General features: G+C 36.5%; 1 protein-coding gene across 1 annotated transcript in view; it reads right to left on the bottom strand.

The window, feature by feature from the left end:
• LOC133644048 (cadherin-2-like) overlaps positions 1 to 21571 on the bottom strand; it is a 157792-nt gene that overhangs the window by 27379 nt on the left and 108842 nt on the right. The window contains exons 8-13 of the mRNA XM_062038368.1: positions 19945 to 20082; positions 19683 to 19868; positions 17640 to 17893; positions 6399 to 6541; positions 3013 to 3246; positions 2706 to 2939 (exon numbers count right to left, since the gene is read on the bottom strand). Coding sequence (XP_061894352.1) covers positions 2706 to 2939; positions 3013 to 3246; positions 6399 to 6541; positions 17640 to 17893; positions 19683 to 19868; positions 19945 to 20082 — 1189 coding nt within the window. The remainder of the gene's footprint in view (positions 1 to 2705; positions 2940 to 3012; positions 3247 to 6398; positions 6542 to 17639; positions 17894 to 19682; positions 19869 to 19944; positions 20083 to 21571) is intronic.

Below are 21571 nucleotides of genomic sequence, written 5' to 3'. Positions count from 1 at the left end.
GACATTCAAAAACAATTTTATAAAAAAAAAATCATTAATTTATAATTTTAAATATAATTAATTAAATACACATTTCAGTAATTATTTAAATATCTAATTACTTAGTTACAGTTCTAGTTGCATATCACTCACACATGCAAAGGCTCCAAGGCGGATTAGAAAGCATCCAGTAACAAACGGGTCCGCATCATTCCATCTCAAGTCACGCTCTCCAGCACATTTGACAAGATGACATTTTGCGAGTACAACATTTTGATTTGTTCATAATTAAACAAATACAAATAAATATTTAAATAAATCATATGAAATAATGAATCAATAATTATTTAAATTATTAAAATTCATTTTACATAAATAAATCAATGACTTTCAAAAACAATTTCATTGAAATAAAATACATAATTAGTTTACAATTTTAAATATAATTAATTAAATACACATTTCAGTAATTATTTAAATATCTAATTACTTAGTTACAGTTCTAGTTGCACATCACTCACACATGCAAAGGCTTTCAGGCGTATTAAAAAGCATCCAGTAAGAAACGGGTCCGCATCATTCCATCTCAAGTCACGCTCTCCAGCACATTTGACAAGATGACGTATTACGAGTACAACATTTTGATTTGTTCATAATTTTAAAAAATAATACAAATTAATATTTCAATATATCATCATATGAAATAATAAATCAATAATTATTTAAATGATTAAAATTATTTTTACATAAATAAATCAATGACATTCAAAAACTATTTTATTTAAAAAATATATATATAATTAATTTATAATTTTAAATATAATTAATTAAATACACATTTCAGTAATTATTTAAATATCTAATTACTTAGTTACAGTTCTAGTTGCACATCACTCACACATGCAAAGGCTCCAACGTGTATTAGAAAGCATCCAGTAACAAACGGGTCCGCATCGTTCCATCTCAAGTCACGCTCTCCAGCACATTTGATAAGATGACGTTTTGCGAGTACATTTTGATTTGTTCATAATTAAAAAATACAAATAAATATTTAAATAAATCATATGAAATAATGAATCAATAATTTAAATTATTAAAATTCATTTTACATAAATAATTCAATGACTTTCAAAAACAATTTCATTGAAATAAAATACATAATTAATTTACAATTTTAAATATAATTAATTAAATACACATTTCAGTAATTATTTAAATATCTAATTACTTAGTTACAGTTCTAGTTGCATATCACTCACACATGCAAAGGCTCCAAGGCGGATTAGAAAGCATCCAGTAACAAACGGGTCCGCATCGTTCCATCTCAAGTCACGCTCTCCAGCACATTTGATAAGATGACGTTTTGCGAGTACAACATTTTGATTTGTTCATAATTAAAAAATACAAATAAATATTTAAATAAATCATATGAAATAATGAATCAATAATTATTTAAATTATTAAAGTTCATTTTACATAAATAATTCAATGACTTTCAAAAACAATTTCATTGAAATAAAATACATAATTAATTTACAATTTTAAATATAATTAATTAAATACACATTTCAGTAATTATTTAAATATCTAATTACTTAGTTACAGTTCTAGTTGCACATCACTCACACATGCAAAGGCTCCAAGGCGGATTAGAAAGCATCCAGTAACAAACGGGTCCGCATCGTTCCATCTCAAGTCACGCTCTCCAGCACATTTGACAAGATGACGTTTTGCAAGTACAACATTTTGATTTGTTCATAATTAAAAAATAATACAAATAAATATTTAAATAAATCATATGAAATAATGAATCAATAATTATTTAAATTATTAAAATTCATTTTACATAAATAAATCAATGACTTTCAAAAACAATTTCATTGAAATAAAATACATAATTAATTTACAATTTTAAATATAATTAATTAAATACACATTTCAGCAATTATTTAAATATCTAATTACTTAGTTACAGTTCTAGTTGCATATCACTCACACATGCAAAGGCTCCAAGGCGTATTAGAAAGCATCCAGTAACAAACGGGTCCGCATCATTCCATCTCAAGTCACGCTCTCCAGCACATTTGACAAGATGACGTTTTGCGAGTACATTTTAACTTGTTCATAATTTAAAAAAACAATACAAATAAATATTTAAATAAATCATTATATGAAATAATAAATAAATAATTATTCAAATGATTAAAAATAATTTTACATAAATAAATCAATGACTTTCAAAAACAATTTTATTTAAAAAAATAAATATAATTTTAAATATAATTACACATTTCAGTAATTATTTAAATGATTAAAAATAATTTTACATATATAAATCAATGACATTTAAAAACAATTTTATTCAAAAAAAAAAAATTTAATTCATCATTTTAAATATAATTAATTAAATACACATTTCCGTAATTATTTAAATGATTAAAATTCCTTTTACATAAATAAATCAATGACATTCAAAAACAATTTTATTTAAAAAAAAAATCATTTATAATTTTAAATATAATTAATTAAATACACATATCAGTAAATATTTCAATTTAGTTAATTTTGACCCTTCCTAAAACTGTTCATGATGCTTGCAATGTAGATACTGGACTCTTTTATTGTGAAAAACTACAGCAGGAGGTTGCCTACAGCCACATTTATACGAACTTGACATATATTCAGGGGTCTTCATTGACACCTTTAGTGTGTGTGTGTGTGCTCACCTAGCAGTATGATGATACAGATAAGGATGCCGATGATGGCGCCCATTCCCAGGCCGGCGGCCATGATGCGCTGCATGTCCACGCAGTCGCCATGGTGATCGCACTGGCACACCTTGATGCGCAGGTAGGACGTGTTGGACATGGGCAGGTTGCCAGAGTCGGTGATGGTGATGGGGACCTCGTAGATGCCGTTGGCGAGGGAGCCGGTGCGCAGGCGGAGCTGGGCCCGCTCGCCTAATGGAAGCACGCCATCTGGCGGTTAATATTTGCTGACCTGGCGAGGGATCGGACGCGAGCGCCAACTGACCGCTGAGGCGAGCGAGCGTCCAGTTGCGCCGCACGTCCGAGGGGCGGGCGGGCAGCTCGAAGGCGAAGGGTCCGGCGTTGGGGCTCAGGTCGGGGTCGGTGGCGGTGACGTTGACGCCGCTGGGGTCGGGCTTCTCGCACATCTCCACCTCCGGCGGGAAGACGTGCGGCGCGTTGTCGTTGATGTCCAGCAGGTACATCTGCAGGGTGCCCGTCCCGCTGGCCGGCGGCACACCTGGACACACACACACACACTTCCTGTTTAGGCGGGAGACAGAGGCAGCACTGTTGCCGCCACAATCCTCCCAGGCCATTTTCCACTTTAGCAGACAATTCTTGCTTGTCCGCTAAGAAGGGAGGATTAGGAGCGGGAGGAGTTTGGAAACATCTGGAAGGGAAGCCACGGTCGAGAACAAACGGCGGCGTTGTCATCTTTTGAGGAGCGGACGCTGCACACTGTGGTCTGTCTTTCCCTCACAAAACACACTTTCTATCAGGGTAGTACTAATGAATCATATTCGGTACTATACCGCCTCTAAAAAAGTACCAATCCCTGCGCCCTCTTTTATTTTATTTTACGGGCATTAAAGCGTGTCGTGTCGTCGTGACATTGCTGGTTTTACTAGCAGAGGAGCATGTTCGGCAGCGCACACACACAGAGTACTTACAAGCAGACACAGTGTGTAGACAGAAAAGGGAGAACGGACGCATTTTGGCCTAAAAACTGCAGTTTTAGCTACTTCTAAATCACTAATACTCGCCTCCATGGCGGCAAATAAAGTAAAATTCTTACAAGTATCATTATCACTGGAGGACGAGGAACAGCTAAACATGCTTCACTATACATCGTAGGAGGATACAATAGCTCACAGGCGTCATAATATACACAAACGCCATGGGTGGATCTACACCTGACATCCACTGTAATGATGGCATATCTAGTCGATACTACTCTGATTACATCGATATTTTTTTATCGTCACAAAATATTTTTCCTTTTTTTAAAATTCATATTATGTTTATAAAGTCAGTAAATATGTCCCTGGACTTTGAATATGACCAATGTATGATCCTGTAACTACTTGGTATCAGATCCATACCTAAATGTGTGGTATCATCCAAAACTAATGTCAAGTATCAAAGAAGAGAAGAATAAGTGATTATTACATTTGAACAGAAGTGTAGATATAACATGTTAAAACAGAAAATAAGCAGATATTAACAGTAAATGAACAAGTAGATTAATAATCAATTTTTACAGTTTGTCCCTCATAATGTGTACAAAATAATAGGTGTATAAATGACACAATATGTTACTGCAGACTAATTAGGAGTCTTTGTTTGTTTACTTACTACTAAAAGACAAGTTGTCACTATTTTATTTAAGGACTAAATGACAATAATAAACATATGTTTCATGTACACTAACATTTGTTGTTACAATAAAGACAATAATGACATTTTTTGTGGTCCCCTTTTTCTTTAGAAAAGTATCGAAATACATTTTGGTACCGGTACCAAAATATTGGTATGGGCACAACTCTAGTGTCTATGTTCAACAGTTAGTGAGGATCTGGTCAAAGGTGCAGCAATGTTTGTGTGTCCAGTACCTTGGAAGACGTCCATGTTGGTTGTGTGGATACAATAGAAGCTGCTTCACCACAATGATGACCTCAATAACACACATTTGAACCGATACGGTACCGATTCTCAGTACCTGGAAAATCGATACCGGTACTCAGCGGTAACAATTTCCGTTACTTTTTTGCATAAGTTGATAAGTATTGACCTTTTTTTGCGAATAAAATCTCACTTTTTGTTGTTGCTGAAGCCCTTGGAGACATGATACATCATGGACTGATTCAAAAATAATGATATCACTCACACGTGCAAAGTCTCCAAGCCGTATTAGAAAGCATCCAGTAACAAATGTGTCCGCATCATTCGATCTCAAGTCATGCTTGACATTGACATTGGACAAGATGACATTTTGCGAGTACAAAATTGGACTTTTGACTAGTGGTGTCCCAAAACAACTTTTGGAAAACACTAACTTATTTATTAGCAACCGCCTGGAATGGACGCCCGCTGTCTTTAAGTTGAAGTGGAGTGGTAATTTTTAAATTTTTGCTGTCTTTAAGTTGAAGTGGAGTGATAATCTTATTTTATTTTTATTTATTTATTTTTGCTGTTTTTAAGTTGAAGTGGAGTGGTAATCTTGTTTAATTTTTTTGTTGCTGTCTTTAAGTTGTAGTCGAGCGGCAATTTTTTTGCTGTCTTTAAGTTGAAGTGGAGTGGTAATCTTGTTTTATTTGTTTTTTATTTTTGCTGTCTTTAAGTTGAAGTGGAGTGGTAATCTTGTTTAATTTTTTTGTTGCTGTCTTTAAGTTGTAGTCCAGCGGCATTTTTTTTTGCTGTCTTTAAGTTGAAGTGGAGTGGTAATCTTGTTTTATTTGTATTTATTTTTTTTTAAACTTTTGCTGTCTTTAAGTTGAAGTGGAGTGGTAATCTTGCTTAATTTTTATTTATTTTTTAATTTTCATTTTTGCTGTCTTTAAGTTGAAGTGGAGTGGTAATCTTGTTTTATTTTTATGTATTTTTTTATTTTTATTTTTGCTGTCTTTAAGTTGAAGTGGAGTGGTAATCTTGTTTTTTCTTTTTTTTTGCACTGCCTAGTCACCACAATAATTTATTACTTGAAATGTATTACTTGAAATTCATGACGCGGTTACTTGAATGATGCGGACACATTTGTTACTGGATACTTTGCATGTGTAGTACGCAACTATAATTATTTGATACTTGTTGATATTGACAAATGTGCTCTTTTCCACTGCAATAGTGTTCAATTAATGACATTTATTACGTATGTCTAGCTTGTGCGCTGTTGTGTGCTTAGCTGTTGTGTAGCTGCTAGCTCCTGGTAGCCTACAGACGAGTGTGTTTACCTTTTTTTAAACGACTTCACTAAAATACAAGACCGGGTGATTTAATTTAATTTAATTTAAACTTGAAAAATACTTCTGTGATACTAATTGCTTTTATTTTGATAGATTTTAGTTTTCTATACATGAAATAATTCTTATTTTGTTGAGGATTTGTTTTCCTGTTTTTAGTGTTCCTGTCTAAAGCTCTTATTTTTGTTCCACTTCCTGTTTTGCTTTTTTGCCTTTCAGTGACTTAACTAAAGTTTCTGATTAATTAAAGTTTCAACTTAAAAGTCTGTCACAAGTTTTTCCATACCTCCTGTACCTTGATCGAGTATGTTTGATTCCTGCTGATACCGTATCAGATTAATATCGATATCGGCGTTGATGGTTGCTTGCCGAGCGTGTCCCAAACAAACAAACTTGAGCGTTGTTCAAAGTCATCGGCGAGGCGTCTCACCGTTGTCGGAGGCCATGAAGGTGATGTTGTAGAGGTTGTTCTTGACGTACGGGGACTCGCGGTCCAGGACGGCGATGGTGGAGATCCGACCGTTGACCGAGTCGATCTCCAGCCAGTTGGCGGGGTCGTACAGCTTGGAGTACCTGGATCGGACCACAGCGTCAGGAAGTGAGTCCGATTCAACACTAAGACATTTATAACAGTCATTCCCAAACTAGGGCTCCATCTAGTGGTACTGTCAGAATAATTGTATTTAAGTTATCACAAAACAAAGAGGACAAAAGCTGTCTTTGATCCTACCAAGCAAAAGGCTTGTAAAACTCCACTGTGTAGGATGGGAAGCGACATGAAAGTGTCGGTTTCTCTGATCTACTGTAATCCACAGGAAGATCTTGTCTTGACCCGAGATCTACAAAGCGGAGAAGAAGCAGGACCTGACGCAAGCTCCGGGCACCTTTTCTTTGAACTGTTTTGTGACCAAGAGCAACGGCTGTTTATGACCCCCTCTCCTCTTAGGAACAGCTGTTGCCATGTAATCAGGGAAAGTCCAAATAAAAGAGGAGGTACAACATTGTACAAGGGTACAGGTCTACACGCTCTCCTCATTGAGCTAAATTGTATCCTGTCTCTGTTTAATTCCTTGCTTCTTGTCTTGTTTAATAGATGTCATCAGTGTTTGAACCTGACACAGTGAAGTTGTCACGTTGTGTAAATGGTAAATAAAAACAGAATACAATGATTTGCAAATCCTTTTCAACTTATATTCAACTGAATAGACTGCAAAAACACCGGCTTTTGAACTTTGCGTCTAGAACAATCCGGATGGTTCTTTTCCTCTTTGGTGCGACGTCCGCCGTTTCCAAAAACAATTTGAAATGTGGACTGGTCAGACCACAGAACACTTTTCCACTTTGCAGCAGTCCATCTGAGATGAGCACGGGCCCAGCGAAGCCGGCGGCGTTTCTGGGTGTTGTTGATAAATGGCCTTGGCTTTTGCATAGTAGAGTTTTAACTTGCACTTACAGATGTGGCGACCAACTGTAGTTACTGACAGTGGTTTTCTAAAGTGTCCCTGAGCCCATGTGGTGATGTCCTTTACACACCGATGTCGCTTTTTGATGCAGTACCGCCTGAGGGGGTCCAAGGTCCGTAACATCATGACTTCCGTGCAGTGATTTCTCCAGATTCTCTGAACCTTTTCATGATATTACGGACACTCAATGAAAACCAGTTTGACATGCCTGTTGTAGATCATGTCATTAAATCAGATCAATGACCCTTGAAAGTACTTTGAAATAATATCACAGAATTTACTTATATAACACAATCCAAACAACCTTCCCTAGTCATGGTGCAAAAAAAAAATAAATGCCATTATCATAAACACATGGTCGCACATAACCTTCTCACTGAACATTTTGGATGTAATGAAAAAAAAAATCAAAATAACATCCACTTATATTTATTAGAGTGCAGATGGAAAACATGCAAAACACTCTCTCCACACTTATGTGGCCCTCAATGAAAACCAGTTTGACATCCCTGTTGTAGATCATGTCATTAAATCAGATCAATGACCCTTGAAAGTACTTTGAAATAATAGCACAGCATTTACTTATATAACACAATTAGGGATGTCCGATAATGGCTTTTTGCCGATATCCGATATGCCGAGATTGTCCAACTCTTTAATTACGGATATCAACCGATATATACAGTCGTGGAATTAACACATTATTATGCCTAATTTGGACAACCAGGTATGGTGAAGATAAGGTACTTTTTAAAAAAAATGAATAAAATAAAATAAGATAAATAAATTAAAAACATTTTCTTGAATAAAAAAGAAAGTAAAACAATATAAAAACAGTTACATAGAAACTAGTAATTAATGAAAATTTGTAAAATGAAGTGTTAAAGGTTAGTACTATTAGTGGAGCAGCAGCACGCACAATCATGTGTGCTTACGGACTGTATCCCTTGCAGACTGTATTGATATATATTGATATATAATGTAGGAAGCAGAATATTAATAACAGAAAGAAACAACCCTTTTGTGTGAATGAGTGTAAATGGGGGAGGGAGGTTTTTTGGGTTGGTGCACTAATTGTAAGTGTATCTTGTGTTTTTTATGTGGATTTAATAAAAAAACAAAAAAAAAACACCAAAAAAAACCATACTGATAATAAAAAAACCGATACCGATAATTTCCGATATTACATTTTAACGCATTTATCGGACATCTCTAAACACAATCCAAACAACCTTCCCTAGTCATGGTGCAAAAAAAAAAATGCAACTACCATAAACACATGGTCACACATAAGCTGCTCACTGAACATTGTGGATATTATGAAAAAAAATCTAAATGACACCCACTTAAATCTATTAGAGTGCAGATTGGACAAAACACTCTCTACAATTATCATGTGGCCCTCAATGAAAACCAGTTTGACATCCCTGTTGTAGATCATGTCATTAAATTAGATCAATAACCCTTGAAAGTACTTTGAAATAATATCACAGAATTTACTTATATAACACAATCCAAACAACCTTCCCTAGTCATGGTGCAACAAAAAAAATGCAACTAACAAACAAACATGGTCACACAACACAACCTACTCACTGAACATTGTGGATATTATGAAAAAAACATCTAAATGACACCCACTTCTATCTATTAGAGTGCAGATTGGACCAAACACTCTCTACAATTATCATGTGGCCCTCAATGAAAACCAGTTTGACATCCCTACATTAGATGATCGATTTTCGACTTTTTAAAAAATACATTCATTCTAAAAAATTTTATTTTTGCCACTAAATATACTTGTTAAATAAAACCTACGCCTTGTTTTTAACGGACACTTAGGACTACTGCGCTATTGTATTTTAATGTCGGTCATTATGGCGCCACTCGGGGAGCTAACAGGTTTTGAACATTCGGAAGCACGCAGAGAAGAGAGGATTCAAAAAGGAAAGTGAAAGTAGTCCTGGTGTTTCATTGTTCGGAGAGAGAGAGAGAGAGAGAGAGAGAGAGAGAGAGAGAGAGAGAGAGAGAGAGAGAGAGAGTAAACGCTGCTTGCAGGACACCAAACCATCAACGTGCACAATCGTGCGGCTTTTGGCGAGTCCCTGTTGGCTGTTGCTAGGCGACAAAAGTCAGAGTGCTCCATTTAGGAAAACAACAAGAAAAAAGGAAGAAGGCGGGCTGCAGCTGGCCTGGGATCAGCGCTGGACCACACACACACGCACACGCACACGCACCAACCTGAACCCTCTGCGCACAAAAGGCCAGGGCTCTTATCTCCCAGCGGCGCGTCCAGGAGGGAAACTCTCAGAGTTCATCCAGCCTGAAAGCTCCGCATCGGGGAATAGTTTTTTGGACAACTGCCAAAAGACGTCCGACTCGGAGGACGGAGAGGAGGCGGCTTGTGGCGCCAACGATGAGCTCGTAGTTAACGCTGCTTACTAGGGCTGGGAATCTTTGGGTGTCCCACGATTCGCTTCAAAATCGATTCTTGGGGTCACGATTCGATTCAGAATCGATTTTTTTCAATTCAACACGATTCTCGATTTAAAAACGATTTTTTTTTTTTTTTTTAATTAAAAATTTTTTTTTATTTTTTTTTCATGAAAACAATACACAACAATACCATAATAATTCAATACAATTTCAAAACAAAACCCGACCCAGCAACATTCAGAACTGCAATAAACAGAGCAATTGAGAGGAGACACAAACATGACACGGAACAATCTAAAAGTAGTGAGACAAAAATGAATATTATCAACAACAGTATCAATATTAGTAACAATTTCAACATAGCAGTGATTAAAAATCCCTCATTGATATTATCATTACAAACATTAATACAAAAAATGAACAATAGTGTCACAGTGGCTTACACTTGCATCACATCTCATCAACTAAACGTCTAATGATAATGTCAATGAGGGATTTTTAATCACTGCTATGTTGAAATTGTAACTAATATTGATACTGTTGTTGATAATATTCATTTTTGTTTCACTACTTTTGTTTTGCTCTGTGTGGTGTTTGTGTCTCCTCTCAATTGCTGTTTATTGCACTTCTGAGTGTTGCTGGGTCGGCTTCGGTTTTGGAATTGGATTGCATTGTTATGGTATTGCTGTGTATTGTTTTGTTGGATTGATTAATTAAAAAAAAAATACAAATAAAAAAATTAAAAAAAATCAATTTTTTAAAAATGAGAATCGATTCTGAATCGCACAACGTGAGAATCGCGATTCGAATTCGAATTGATTTTTTTCCCACTCCCCTATTGCTTACCCTTCTCCCCTCAGCTCTTTTTTTTCCACTGCACATTTAAAAAAACACTAATATTAAAAAAACATACAAACATAGAAAGTAGAATACGACGAGAAAAAGTTGCAATATTGACTCTAATATCAGTTTTCTTTACAACGCTCATTGCTCAGAAAATAGCGTCGGATCAGTGGAGAGTTACAATAAAATAGCTTAATTGTCATTGCACTTTAAAAAAAATCATCTAATTGAAGTTGACAGTGTGAGAATAATTGTAGCTAAATTATCACAATACTTTGTGTTGCCATGACTTCCCCGTGGGAGGACAAAAGCTGTCTTTGATCCTACCAAGAAGAAGGCTTGTAAAACTCCACTGTGTAGGATGGGAAGCGACATGAAGGTGTCGGTTTCTCTGATGTATTGTAATCCACAGAAAGATTTGGTTTTGACCTGAGAACTACAAAGCGGAGAGAAAGCAGGATCTGCCCAAGTTCCAGGCACCTCTTCTTTGAACTGTTTTACGACCTTTTCTTTGAACCGACCTTTTCTTTGAACTGTTTTGTAATTAAAGGCCATGGCTTTTTACGACCCCCCCGCCCCTTTAGAAACAGCCGTTGCCATGTAATCAGGGAAAGTCCAAATAAAAGAGGAGGCGTACAATCCTTGGGCAGAGCGTAGTGACACTGTGCAAGGGCACAGATTAGGGATGTCCGATAATGGCTTTTTGCCGATATCCGATATTCCGATATTGTCCAACTCTTTAATTACCGATACTGATATCAACCGATACTGATATATACAGTTGTGGAGTTAACACATTATTATGCCTAATTTGGACAACCAGGTATGGTGAAGATAAGGTCCTTTTTTTTTAAAATTAATAAAATAAAATAAGATAAATAAATTAAAAACATTTTCTTGAATAAAAAAGAAAGTAAAACAATATAAAATCAGTTACATAGAAACTAGTAATTAATGAAAATGAGTAAAATGAAGTGTTAAAGGTTAGTACTATTAGTGGAGCAGCAGCACGCACAATCATGTGTGCTTACGGACTGTATCCCTTGCAGACTGTATTGATATATATTGATATATAATGTAGGAAGCAGAATATTAATAACAGAAAGAAACAACCCTTTTGTGTGAATGAGTGTAAATGGGGGAGGGAGGTTTTTTGGGTTGGTGCACTAATTGTAAGTGTATCTTGTGTTTTTTATGTGGATTTAATAAAAAAAAACAACAAAAAAAAACCGATACTGATAATAAAAAAACCAGATACTGATAATTTCCGATATTACATTTTAAAGCATTTATCGGCCGATAATATCGGCCGGCCGATATTATCGGACATCTCTAGCACAGATGTATGCGTTTCTCCTCACTGAGCCAAATCTTATTCTGTCTCTGTTTGATTCCTTGCTTCTTGTCTTGTTTAATAGATGTCATCAGTGTTTGAACCTGACAGTAAGAGATTTAAAGCGGTGAAAGTAAAAAATAATACATATTTATATACGTCTTATTATAATACTTTTATGCTCTTTAGTAGGGTTGCAAAATTGCGGGAATGTTCAAAGTTGGAAACTTTCCGTGGGAATTAACGGGAAATGAACGGGAATAAACATTGAATGCAACATGCTAGATCTGGCAGCATGAATATTAGCTAAAACAACCTGATTTAATGCATGTTCAGTAGAATTTCAACCCTGCACTGTGCATTCCTCCATCACATGTGCAGTGCATTCCTCCATCACATGCACAGATAATTCCCAGCATGCTACACACTACAGGCCACACTAGGACTTCATCCAGTCAGGTAAGTTTTGATAAGTTTTCATTTATTCATCTATTTCTATTCATTTGTCCATCAGTAACATATTTTTAAAGACGACTCCAATTGTTTAGCTGACTATTTAGTGTTTTACAAGCTTCTCATCTTATGCTGCAGAATAAGATGGACGGTGTCCAACTTTGAATAATCCAAAAAATGGTCAATATTTCCAAACTTCCCGAGCTTAACTTCCTGAAATTTACCGGAAACTTTCCACCCCTTTGCAACCCTACTCTTTAGTCTGATTTTTTTAAAACTGTCATTGTTCAAAAAATAATAGTGAATAAAAAGCAATTAAAGGGGAACTGCACTTGTTTTTTTGGGGGGGTGTTTTGCTTATCGTTCACAATCATTATGAAATACATGACGTATGTATTTTTTTTAATGCATTCTAAATATTAGATGTATAGATAGTACTTTATTGATTCCTTCAGGAGAGTTCCCTCAGGAAAATTAAATAAGTCTGCTTATGGACGTCGCTCTATTCTGCCTCCAAACACCTCCATTAAGGTTGTATGTACGTAATCTACGTATATATATATTTATAATAACATTTGTTATTTTGATCATTTTAAACATAAGTGGCTCATTAATTTCAAAAATGCATCACAATGTTTGCTTTTTTTCACTGATTATTACTCACTGCAGACTTCATGAGAGCCAACAAACATAGTAAAACATCACTTACTGTACAAGGTCTGCTGTCATTAGGCTGCCGACTGCTAGGATGTTCATATATTCCCGTTGAGATGAAGGATGACTCATAACAAAACTCAAAACACACTTATTCCTGACTGCTTATTCATTGTAAATCTTATCGATCTTTGTTGTGGTTTTTATCCAATTAATTTTATTGTTTTGATTTTGTACGGTGTCCTTGAGTGGCCAGAAAGGCGCCTTATAAGTAAAATGTATTATTATTATTATTATTATAATTCTCAATTTTTTTTTGTGTCGTTCTCGCCTAGTCCGGGTCTAAATTGGCTGTCAACGTGTACCAACTTGTCGGAGTACATCCTCAGCCTTCTTCCATCCAGGTGAGAAGCATGATTAATGATTTAGAGTAAAGGTTGGTCTGCGTTAGCACTTATAATAACAATATCACTAGCGATGTCCGATAATATCGGACTGCTGATATTTTCGGCCGATAAATGCTTTAAAATGTAATATCAGAAATTATCGGTATCGGTTTCAAAAAGTAAAATGTATGACTTTTTAAAAGGCCGCTGTGTACACGGACGTAGGGAGAAGTACAGAGCGCCAATAAACCTTAAAGGCACTGCCTTGGCGTGCCGGCCCAGTCACATAATATCTTTTCACGCACACAAGTGAATGCAAGGCATACTTGGTCAACAGCCATACAGGTCACACTGAGGGTGGCCGTATAAACAAGTTTAACACTGTTACAAATATGAGCCACACTGTGAACCCACACCAAACAAGAATGACAAACACATTTCGGGGGAACATCCGCACCGTAACACAACATAATCACAACAGAACAAATACCCAGAATCCCTCGCAGCACTAAGTCTTCCGGGACGCTACATTATACCCCCTCCCCCCCCCCACCCCACCTCAACCTCCTCATGCTCTCAGGGAGAGCATGTCCCAAATTCCAAGCTGCTGTTTTGAGGCATGTTAAAACAAATAATGCACTTTGTGACTTCAATAATAAATATGGCAGTGCCATGTTGGCATTTTTGTCCATAACTTGAGTTGATTTATTTTGGAAAACCTTGTTACATTGTTTAATGCATCCAGCGGGGCATCACAACTAAATTAGCCATAATAATGTGTTCATTCCACGACTGTGTATATAAGTATCGGTTGATATCGGAATCTGTAATTAAGAGTTGGACAATATCGGAATATTGGATATCGGCAAAAAAGCCATTATCGGACATCTCTAAATATCACTAACACTTGTTTAATATTCATTAATTCAATATTAATTTAATATTAATTCCACCACTGTATATATCGGTATCGCTTGATATCGGAATCGGTAATTAAGAGTTGGACAATATCGGAACATTGGATATCGGCAAAAAAGCCATTATCGGACATCTCTAAATATCACTAACACTTGTTTAATATTCATTAATTCAATATTAATTTAATATTCATTCCACCACTGTATATATCGGTATCGCTTGATATCGGAATCGGTAATTAAGAGTTGGACAATATCGGAATGTTGGATATCGGCAAAAAAGCCATTATCGGACATCTCTAAATATCACTAACACTTGTTTAATATTCATTAATTCAATATTAATTTAATATTAATTCCACCACTGTATATATCGGTATCGCTTGATATCGGAATCGGTAATTAAGAGTTGGACAATATCGGAATGTTGGATATCGGCAAAAAAGCCATTATCGGACATCTCTAAATATCACTAACACTTGTTTAATATTCATTAATTCAATATTAATTTAATATTAATTCCACCACTGTATATATCGGTATCACTTGATATCGGAATCGGTAATTAAGAGTTGGACATTATCGGAATATTGGATATCGGCAAAAAAGCCATTATCGGACATCTCTAAATATCACTAACACTTGTTTAATATTCATTAATTTAATATTAATTCCACCACTGTATATATCGGTATCGCTTGATATCGGAATCGGTAATTAAGAGTTGGACAATATCGGAATATTGGATATCGGCAAAAAAGCCATTATCGGACATCTCTAAATATCACTAACACTTGTTTAATATTCATTAATTCAATATTAATGTAATATTAATTCCACCACTGCATATATCGGTATCGCTTGATATCGGAATCGGTAATTAAGAGTTGGACAATATCGGAATGTTGGATATTGGCAAAAAAGCCATTATCGGACATCTCTAAATATCACTAACACTTGTTTAATATTCATTAATTCAATATTAATTTAATATTAATTCCACCACTGTATATATCGGTATCGCTTGATATCGGAATCGGTAATTAAGAGTTGGACAATATCGGAACATTGGATATTGGCAAAAAAGCCATTATCGGACATCTCTAAATATCACTAACACTTGTTTAATATACAAGTCACAAAATGTATTGTTGGTGCTTTTTGGATGTTTTTTTTTACTGTAAGCAGACTTTTATTTATGTTTCTTTATGAGTTAGAATGCATTAAAAAAAACAAAAAACATGTCTTTCATAATGAATTGTCAAAATTCCCCCCAAAAACTGCAGTTCCCATTTAAGGCTCCAACTACTTTACAGCAAATATAAATTTTGCCCCCCAAAAACAACACCAGGGTTTCCAACAACAAATAAAAGAGATGACATCATAGAAATAAACATGTTATAGCATCAGTAGAAAAACACTGATTTAACACTTTAATGACCAAGGGACCATTAAAGGGGAACTGCACTTTTTAGGGGAAAAGTTGTCTATTGTTCACAATCATTAGAGGCAAGAACACATATGTCTTTATTTATTTATTTTAAGGATCCTAAAGATGGTAAAAAAAACCCGCTTGGAAGACGGGACTCAGTGTTGTAGGGCCACGAGCGCCCCCTAAGGGCCGCAAACTAACATCTGCTTTTCAGCAGTGGGACGCAGCAGTACTCAGTTGTAATACACTTTTCCACCACTTGTGGCAGTAATGACAATATTAAACAAACAGAAGAAGTCTGGCGCTTAAGTCATAGGGACGTTTCTTAAGCGCAAAAAATAAGACTTAAGTGTTGAAGCTGGATTTTCATTTGCACTTTAATTTTTTCAACTGTTTATTTAAGAAACATATTATTGTTATTATTTAATTTAGAATGTATTTATTTTACCATTGTATGTATATTTATTTTTTAATCAGCCCCTTCTTCTGCAGTATATTTGATTAGTATTTATTTTGTCATCAGCCTTACATACATTATTAAATGTCAAAATAAAGGAATGAAAAAAAAATAAAAATAAAAAAAGCCTGATCCAAGCCTTGATAATAATTAGGGATGTCCGATAAATGCGTTAAAATGTAATATCGGAAATTATCGGTATCGGTTTTTTTATTATCTGTACGTTTTTTTGTTGTTTTTTTTTTAGTTTTTTTAATTAAATCAACATAAAAAACACAAGATACACTTACAATTAGTGCACCAACCCAAAAAACCTCCCTCCCCCCATTTCTTTCTGTTATCAATATTCTGCTTCCTACATTATATATCAATATATATCAATACAGTCTGCAAGGGATACAGTCCGTAAGCACACATGATTGTGCGTGCTGCTGCTCCACTAATAGTACTAACCTTTAACACTTCATTTTACTCATTTTCATTCATTACTAGTTTCTATGTAACTGTTTTTATATTGTTTTACTTTCTTTTTTTTATTCAAGAAAATGTTTTTAATTTAGTTATCTTATTTTATAATTTTTTTTAAAAAGTACCTTATCTTCACCATACATGGTTGTCCAAATTAGGCATAATAATGTGTTAATTCCACGACTGTATATATCGGTTGATATCGGTATCGGTTGATATCGGTATCTGTAATTAAAGAGTTGGACAATATCGGAATATCGGATATCGGCAAAAAGCCATTATCGGACATCCCTAATAATAATCTTTGTGATTATAGTAATATAATCACAAAGATTATATTATAATCTTTGTGATTATTAACAATAATAATATAATAATAATAATAATAATATTACAATAATAATAATTTTATAATAATAATATTATAATTATTACTATTATTATAATAATAATAATAATAATAATAATAATAATAATAATAGTAATAATAATAACAGACTAGATTTACGCAGTGCTTTTTAGACACTCAAATGTTTTGATATATTTTAAAAGGTTTATCCTGTTAAACTTGAAATAAATTAGATATAATTGTAGCATTCCAATAAAATCCAGAGTAACATTACTGATTCAGTGTTAATATTTGAGTGGGCCCCGGGCCCCTCTGTAGTGGAAAAGTTGGTCAAAAAGGTTAAAAAAAAATGGTATTGTTGTGGAATGAATTCAACAACGTTGTTGCACCACCACACTAAAGAGCACATGAAGATAAATTCAATCTACAGATGAATGATGGTAAAAAAAGTATGTTAGGTTGGATGATTGAAGTTCTTACCTGATGGTCTGCCTCATGAAGCGGTCCGGGTCCTGCGCGATGAAGCTGGTCAGCAAGGAGCCGGCGGGCAGGCCCTCGTCCAGCTTGATGGGTTTGGGATTGGGGCTGAACTCCGGACTCTCGTTGAGGTCCAGGATGCGGATGGAGACTGTGGCTGTGGACTGGCGTGGCTGATGGATGCCACGTGCCAGCGGGGCCTCGTTCTCTGCCTCCACCATCAGCACGAAGGAGCGCGTCACCTCAAAGTCGATGGGCTGCTCAGAGACATCACACGTGTCAAACTCAAGGCCCGGGGGACTAATCTGACCCGACTAGTCATTTACCGCGGCCCGACTAGTCATTTACATTTAATGTCATTTAATGTGGCCCGCCAAGTCATTTAATATGGCCCGCCAAGTCATTTACATTTAACGTGGCCCGACAAGTCATTTAAGAGGCCCACAAAGTCATTTAAATGGCCCACCAAGTCATTTACATTTAAAGTGGCCCGACAAGTCATTTAACGTGACCCTCCAAGTCATTTAAGTGGCCCGACAAGTCATTTACATTTAATGTGGCCCGACAAGTCATTTAACGTGACCCTCCAAGTCATTTAAGTGGCCCGACAAGTCATTTACATTTAATGTGGCCCGCAACGTCATTTAATGTAGCCCGCAAAGTCATTTACATTTAATGTGGCCCGACAAGTCATTTAACGTGACCCTCCAAGTCATTTAAGTGGCCCGATAAGTCATTTACATTTAATGTGGCCCGCAACGTCATTTAATGTGGCCCGCAACGTCATTTAATGTGGCCCGCAACGTCATTTAATGTGGCCCGCAACGTCATTTACATTTAATGTGGCCCGACAAGTCATTTAATGTGGCCCACCAAGTCATTTACATTTAATGTGGCCCGCCACGTCATTTAACGTGGCCCACAAAATCATTTTATATGGCCCGCCAAGTCATTTACATTAAATGTGGCCCGACAAGTCATTTAAGAGGCCCGCCAAGTCATTTAATGTGGCCCACAAAGTCATTTAAATGGCCCACCAAGTCATTTACATTTAAAGTGGCCCGACAAGTCATTTAACGTGACCCTCCAAGTCATTTAAGTGGCCCAACAAGTCATTTACATTTACAGTGGCCCGCAACGTCATTTAATGTGGTCCGACAAGTCATTTAACGTGACCCTCCAAGTCATTTAAGTGGCCCGACAAGTCATTTACATTTAATGTGGCCCGCAACGTCATTTAACGTGGCCCACAAAGCCATTTAATGGCCCGACAAGTCATTTACATTTAAAGTGGCCCGCCAAGTCATTTAACGTGGCTCGCCTAGTCATTTAATGTGGCCCGCAATGTCATTTACATTTAATGTGGCCCGCCAAGTCATTTTAAGTGGCCCGCACCGTCATTTAATGTGGCCCGACAAGTCATTTACATTTAATGTGGCCCGACAAGTCATTTAATGTGGCTCGCCAAATCATTTAATGTGGCCCGCAACGTCATTTAATGTGGCCCGCAACGTCATTTAAAGTGGCCCGCAATGTCATTTACATTTACAGTGGTCCGCCACTTCATTTACCGTGCCCCGCCAAGTCATTTAACGTGCCCCGCCACTTCATTATAGTGGCCCGCCAAGTCATTTAACGTGCCCCGCCACTTCATTATAGTGGCCCGCCAAGTCATTTACCGTGCCCCGCCAAGTCATTTAACGTGCCCCGCCACTTCATTATAGTGGCCCGCTAAGTCATTTAATGTGGCCCGCCAAGTCATTTAACGTAAATTCCAGATTATAAGACGCTACTTTTTCCCCATACTTAGAACCATGCGGCTTATAAAACGGTGCAGCTAATTTATGGATTTTTTTTTCACCAAGGGTCATGGGAAAAAGTTAAATTCCTCACTGCAGGTGCTGTGGTGTCCTTCCGTTTACCAATAGTGCGTTCTTTTTCTTTTTTCTTTTTTCAAGTGGAGTGCCATTAAGTCGTCTAGCAGTCCGTAGCGTATCTACTCATATAGATTCGTCGTTCATCAAGTTCTACAATATACGTTCTCACCTTGACCACCGTGAGCAGACCCTCGTTGGTGGTGGGGTCTGTAGGGATGGAGAAGCGCCCGCTGGGGTCTCCGTTCACGATGCGGTAGACGGCGTTCCAGGCCGAGGAGTGCGGCTGGTCCTTGTCCGTCACCGTCAGGTTGGTCACGATCACGTTCACCAGGTTCTCGTGGACCTCGCCGAAGAACTGCACGACACGGTGGGGTTAGGAGCGAGGACACGTGGTACCGGGGAGCGTCACGGTTTCGGGGAGGGGCACAAACCGTGTCGGTGGTGAACTCGGGGGCGTTGTCGTTGACGTCGGTGATCCTGATGAGGGTGGTGGCGGTGTTGGACAGACCGTAGGTGGGGTTGCCCTCCATGTCGGTGGCCTGGATGATCAGCGTGTACTGGGACACTTTCTGGGAAAGCACCAACACAACCAAGCTATGATCAGTGCACTCATGTCTAACACAACCAAGCTATGATCAGTGCACTCATGTCTAACACAACCAAGCTATGATCAGTGCACTCATGTCTAACACAACCAAGCTATGATCAGTGCACTCATGTCTAACACAACCAAGCTATGATCAGTGCACTCATGTCTAACACAACCAAGCTATGATCAGTGCACTCATGTCTAACACAACCAAGCTATGATCAGTGCACTCCTGTCTACTTAGTCAATCTTTTGTTGAAATAAAAAGCCGCTGTCGTTTTGATGACATCACTTCCTGTGCGGTACACACCATTTTTGTTGACTCGTTCTCTACTTCTCACTACTTCAGTGTGTTTCTTTTCTCGCCGTTTGCCAAATGTTTGTCTATTTTGCTGACTCGAAATGAGACCAAAAAAAGGCAACAAAGCAGCCTGGAAAGAGGAATGGCTGTGGACTTAGACATAGAGAGGAGAGCAGTAACACACTTCTCAGCCTCTCGTCGCTTGCGTGTCGCCAACATTGGCCGACAGCAAGGTGAAGAGGAGTTTACTTTTACTTTTTTGAAACAAAATTGTTGACGTTTTTGAGAGCACCAAAGGGACTTTAGTGTGTGCTCTTTGACAGTTCAGCTTGCCGTTGATTTGATAGTAAAGAGATTGTTGAGCCATTAATCCCTAATGTTTGATACACGTATATATATATATATACACGTATATATATATATATATATATATATATATATATATATATATATATATATATATATATATATATATATATATATATACGTATATATATATATATATACATATATATACATATATATACATATATATACATATATATATATATATATATATATATATATATATATATACACATACATACATACACACGTGTGTATATATATATATATATATATATATATATATATATATATATATATATATACACATGTATATACAGTATGTATATATACACACACACACACACATGTGTATATATATATATATGCACGTGTGTGTGTGTAGATGTAAGCACAAGTTAACACTTGCAGGGCATTACTGCCTGACGCACCTCCGACAGTGCCATGTGGTGCTGGCTGCAGGGTCGTCAGCCGGGAGCCACCCTTCACAGATGTTTCGCTCCTTTAATCCCGGAACATCTCTGGGTGGTGGAGCAGCGACAGGGACGTCTCCCTGCCGCCCCCTGCAGCCAGCTGGAGGATCCATAGTGTACCCACATTCTAACCCCGGTGTTATTGCTGTTGTGTATATGGAATGAGTCCCCACACATACATATACACACACACACACGTACGTATATATATATACATGTATATATGAATATATATATATACACATACATATATATACACACACATACGTATATATGTATATATATATATATACACATATATATGTATATATATACACATATATATGTATATATATATACACATATATATG

Source organism: Entelurus aequoreus, linkage group LG27 (genome assembly GCF_033978785.1).
Source record: "Entelurus aequoreus isolate RoL-2023_Sb linkage group LG27, RoL_Eaeq_v1.1, whole genome shotgun sequence".
In the NCBI taxonomy this organism is placed as follows: Eukaryota; Metazoa; Chordata; class Actinopteri; order Syngnathiformes; family Syngnathidae; genus Entelurus; species Entelurus aequoreus.
This window is presented reverse-complemented; position numbering and strand designations above follow the sequence as displayed.